We start from the raw sequence: 5,548 nt of genomic DNA on the forward strand, positions 1-5,548 counted from the left end.
TTAATATATATATATATATATATATATATATAATGTGTGTGTTTGAAAATAAATTATAACATTCTTATCCATATACCCTGAAGTGGAATTGTCGTTACACGTAATCAATCTTTAAAAAGTCAAGTTAGATGATGTTAATCAACTTTGCTTGCTTATCCTTGCAAAGTCAAATTAAAATATCTAACAACTATGTGTAAGACTTTCTTTTCTTGGACACTGACAAAAATGTTGTGGTTAGAAAGTTGAAACTTTTTTGATTAATGTATTTTTGATTAACTTTTCCAGGTTGGCCCAGCAGGATCACAGTTTGGCTTACTAGCTTGCTTTATTGTAGAGGTCATTCATTGCTGGCCAATTATGAAACAGCCAGGAATGGCCTTGCTTCGTCTTCTAGGCGTGGCTCTCATCTTGTTCATCTTAGGCTTATTACCGTGGGTTGACAACTACTCGCACCTATTTGGTTTTATATTTGGCTTCCTCCTATCCTATGCACTTCTACCATTTCTATCTTTTGGCACATACGATCGTACGACTAAAATTATCATCATTGTACTCTGCCTTGTGGTGGTGACTGTCCTCTTCTTGGGACTGGTGGTCTTATTTTACGTGCACCCGATCCACGAGTGTTCATTCTGCAAGTATTTCAACTGCATTCCCTTCACCCGCGATTTTTGTGAAACTCAAGACATCAGTGTTCTACGGAAGGACGAGTTCTGATAAGACTGTAAAATCCTTGAAGTGCCAACTTTGTGACTGGAATTTTAGCAGCGTGCTAGAACTGTTTTTTATAAAAGAGCTTTGATTTGTATATTTTAATAAATTTCTTCCATTTCGCAAGTGTGTTCTGTGTTTCTTTCATCACAAACTGTCTAGAGAAGGTTTGAACTTTTACCTTGGCCACGGCGTGTTTTTCTTTTCTCGTAAGGACAAGTTTGCTGTTACTTCTTCGATATACTTTTCTAACAATTAGAGCATTATATCTTTGTATTGAAAAATAAAATAATTCTTGCTTACGAGAATATTAAACCTATCTTTACAGTCAGTTAAGGAAGTCAGCAGTCGGAAGTTTCTTTTTGTCATTCAAAGAGTTGTTAGAAAAAAAAAGACAGATTTGGAAGGATTATTTTTCTACTTTAATAAAATTAGAGAAAGTCTTTAATAGTTTTGCCAGAAAGGGCAAAAAGAATCTAACCATTATAGATCTGGATGTAATGATGGGTTATTTTTGTCTAAAATTTTAACATGAAATAAAAAAGTGAAGGATATATTTTTAAGTCTCCGTTGACGTGATATTTAACGTAACGTACATCAAACTTTGGATTACATATTCTTTTCTCCGTCAACTACACAATCAAATGAATTAATGTGTTGCATGAGCAAAATGCTGATGTTGTGAACTCTGTAACTGTTGCAATAAAAAACAACAACAAAGATTAGTCAACTTCAGCGTTAAATATAGACTTAATTTCCCAGACATCAAGAATAATAACATTTATTGTGCAGATGATCCTCAGCACAGACTGTTCAAATAACATGGTGAGTGTAAAGACATTTAATAATTTTATTTTTTAAATTGTAACTAGAGTTTGAGTTTATTTCTTAAAAAGTGTATCTAGAAATTTCCTGTCTTTATAAGAAGATACTAAGGAATCATGGCGATGGATGACTCTCTAGTATTTGGGTTGGTGAAGCGAGTGTTAATTTTGTAACGTTAATGTGAACAATTATGTACAGGCCTAGAATTATAGTTTATAACTTATGCCATGAATGTGAAATATTGTTGGTACTTGACTCTCCGTTGTGGGTAAGTGTGAAGCTGGAATGCTTATAGCACGGGTAACTAATGTGTTTAAAACCTCTCAAACCCATTTATACTTGTATGTTGTGGAGTAACTGGCATGGTAACTTGGACAAAAATGGTATTTCTTTATCGTATAATCTTCAAAATTCATCCTGTAACTATACCTCACTCTAGATGTTTAACTTACTGTTGTTAGTACACAGTGTTTATTTTAATATACTATAGATGTTTAGCTTAATGCTGTTAGTATACAGAGTTCATATTGACATTTGAATCAACTATAGATGTTTAGCTTAATGTTGTTGGCCTGTTAGTATACACAGTTTATTTTGATATCTTAATATACTATAGGTGTTTAGCTTCATGTTGTTAGTATACAAAGTTCACCTTGAGATTTTTATCGACCTTCCATATATTGACATATCACTATAGCTGTAACCTACAATTACTGTAAATTTCAAACTTCAGCTCTGTCCCAATTTTTAAATGCTGTTTCACCAGTAAATTGCCCACACTTTTACAGACATTTTAAGTAAACTTATGATTTGTTTGGTATACAGACATCCATTTGTCACAACATACACTGTTCATACAAGCTTGTGAACATTTTCTTTTGTTAGGACTACGTATGGCCTAGTGGTTAGCATGCTTTGACTGCGAGTCAAATGGTTCATTGCCACAAAAAATCACTGTGTACTTATCATGAATGCCCTATCCCACTATTCTGTCTGATAAAAATAGCCTATAAGTTAATGATGGGTATTGCTCACTAACTGCCTTCCTTCTATGCTATCAAATTAAGAATGGCTATGCCAGATAACCCTTGTGTAGCTTAGTATGAAAATTCAATGGCAAACTGTTGTGTTTGTAGATTGGCATCTGTGTTAAGATATCTTAAAGTTCCAACTTAAGTTGCAACAGACTGCTGTATTCTTCGGTAACAAGTTGTTTACATATTTACTACCTCTGATGTGCAACTGGTAGCAGGTTATGGAGTAGCTCGTTTTTTTATATGCTTTATTAATACAGTTCAACATTAGAGATATAACTTTATAATGAAAAGCCCTGTAATATAACCATCCCAAAAGAGTAAATATTAGACACCATCTACACTTGCAGACCAACAAACTTTAATTGAACTGTAACAAAACAGTTGAGGCTTTAAACCAATACAGTTATAAGTCATAATGATAGCCAAGAGCAAGATTATTGGACATGCAAGTTATAGCCTGTGAACAGGTTGAGTTTTACAAGTGTCCTTTTAAAACATGTCTGTCACATAAACATACACAATAATAAAATGGTATTTGACAAGAATTTAACTGGTATTAAAACTACAGAGAAAGGTCAAGGATATCGAGCTTATCTCAAATAGAAATTCAAGAGACATAACCCTTTAAAATATTAACCTCCTCGTTCGTATATGATAAAAATTCCTTACATTTAACAGATGCAGAACCACCAACTGTCCTTAAATTTATAAAAACCAGTATTTTTTTATTATTACCTCCATCAATTCTATAAGTTAATTTTGAGTATTTTGCTTTCAAACCGAGTTTACATATTCATCTATATTGTAATAATGTTTGACTATGTTATGTATAAATTGAGTCTGTTAATATATATTAACTGATTTACATTTTACTTTTAATGAAAGGCTCCATATCAAACCTATTTTATTATTACCTACCTGTTAAAGCAATTAAAATCCTAAAGATGGCATAACTATCCATTCACCACCCTAGTATACTTACGCACACACTACCTCAACTTTAAAAAAAGTTCTGTTTTCTTAGGACTATACAATCCAAAAGGCATTTAATATTTTAATGTTAATGTGTGTATATATTATTACAAGTGGGTTTTTCTATCTTATGTCTGACAGTTTTTAAATAATACTTTATTAATAAAATAACAGACATGATCAGCATTATGCGAGATAGTAATGGTGTTTAATCACGGTGTTGCACAAGAAAAGTATTTCACAAATACAAAATATGATACAAGCTTTAGTATGAAGTATTACAACAACAACAATAGCTTCAGCTGATATACAGAAGAATACATGAAAAAGTAGAAACAATAATGTAATAATCCTACAATATAAAACTTGTGTTATACTGATACGAACTGCCTAAATATACCTTGTATTCAACTACTTTTACCAGATTTTTTTATTTCTCTTTAAGATCCATTAAGGAGGAAACATTTCGGATAATGAACAGTATGACCTCTTAATCTTGCATTCTAGTATTACCTTCCCTCGAAAAATTCGTACAACAAATTACAAGAGCATAATTTGAAAAATAATTTGTTACTGTTGCACGTATCAGCCAAAATAAGACTGCCTTTAATAAGTAGGAAGCGCATCTACCAATTACGACCGGATGTTTTAACTTGAACATTGTACTACATACAAAAAAAGATGAATTGCTTCAATATTTTTTCCTGGATGTTGGGTCTAAAACATATTTGAAGAAATTAATAATATTATTGAGATACTTCCACTGTGTTATACTTTCCCTGTTTTGAACTGATAGGCCAAATGGAAGGCATTTAACAACCACCATTAACTCTTCGGTTGCTCCGCTCTCATAATGTGGAAAACCCACAGAATTTTCAAATGAATAAACCAGTTAGATGGTTCTTTGAACGTTTTTAATCCATTAAACTTTAGTGTATATAAATTATTTCCAATCCATTAAAAATCTTGATGAATAATTTGTGTTGGAACTTAAGTTGTTTTTATTTCTATAAGCTCTTTAATGTCATTAAAAAAAAGGTTTTCCTAATCGATATTCCCATCATAATGACCACTACGACACGCTTGGCCTGATTGACGATATCGGTTATTATGGTCCGTACACCTTCTATCGAAGGAGTAAGATCTATAGGTAGGCAGTGTGTGTGTGTGATATTGCATCGCAAACATTTAAACAAATCGTTCTTTACTGGCACTTCACCAGTTTTGACAGAGGCTTTGTGACGAGCTCTATTACCGAGTAAAAAAAACTTTGTCAGCACGGGCGTCCACAGGGGGAGGGGAATGAGATTTTATTATTCATTCAGCACGTGTATATGGACTTACAGGTTTTTTTATTCACAATTCTAATAAAAGTTGCCAGGTTTATCAAAAGCTTTATGTAAAATCTCTAGATATTCCCTGTAGCTAAATCTTGAAAAACGTCGCTACCACAGTGGCTTCCTGGATATTGTATGTGACAGTTATCACTCAGGTCATCAAAAAACTCATGTAGCAACATCCCGTGAACCCTGACGCAGTGTGATCGGGGTCAACCTGTTGCCACCTACCAGTCATACTGGCACAAGGTTATCCAAGAGACTAATGCAGTCTTGGAGACATTGACAACCAACATTTACTTTTATGGATTAGATATAGCTGCAAGTCTGCAGTACGGCTAAAACTAACGTTACAAATATTAAACCCATCAAATCTGCTTGTGGGAGCTGGCCTCTGCTCTTGACTGTAATGGCAAAACTTTGAAGGCAGGACCATAATTCCTACATAGGTATTCAACAACAAATTTAAAAATTCACTGTTTTAGTAGTTGTGAACAAAACACATAGGAATCAAACGTTAAGGCTTATATTCAGATTAAGGTAGAGAATTTCATAAAAGTGTATTGTTTACAATCTTTGATTAAGTACTCACTCCAACACCCTTCCAGATTTTGAAACTATATCTGCATAATCAAGGGTACCCGCAGAAAAAAAATTAGGGGGGGG

At 33.3% G+C, this 5,548-nt stretch overlaps 1 protein-coding gene across 1 annotated transcript in view; it reads left to right on the plus strand.

Annotated features, from left to right (window-relative positions):
• LOC106472484 (inactive rhomboid protein 1-like) overlaps positions 1-837 on the plus strand; it is an 11,887-nt gene extending 11,050 nt beyond the window's left edge. The window contains exon 7 of the mRNA XM_022401066.1: positions 279-837. Coding sequence (XP_022256774.1) covers positions 279-717 — 439 coding nt within the window. The 3' untranslated portion in view covers positions 718-837. The remainder of the gene's footprint in view (positions 1-278) is intronic.
• Positions 838-5,548: the final 4,711 nt, after the last annotated feature.

Source organism: Limulus polyphemus, unplaced genomic scaffold (assembly GCF_000517525.1).
Source record: "Limulus polyphemus unplaced genomic scaffold, Limulus_polyphemus-2.1.2 Scaffold5374, whole genome shotgun sequence".
Taxonomy (NCBI): Eukaryota; Metazoa; Arthropoda; class Merostomata; order Xiphosura; family Limulidae; genus Limulus; species Limulus polyphemus.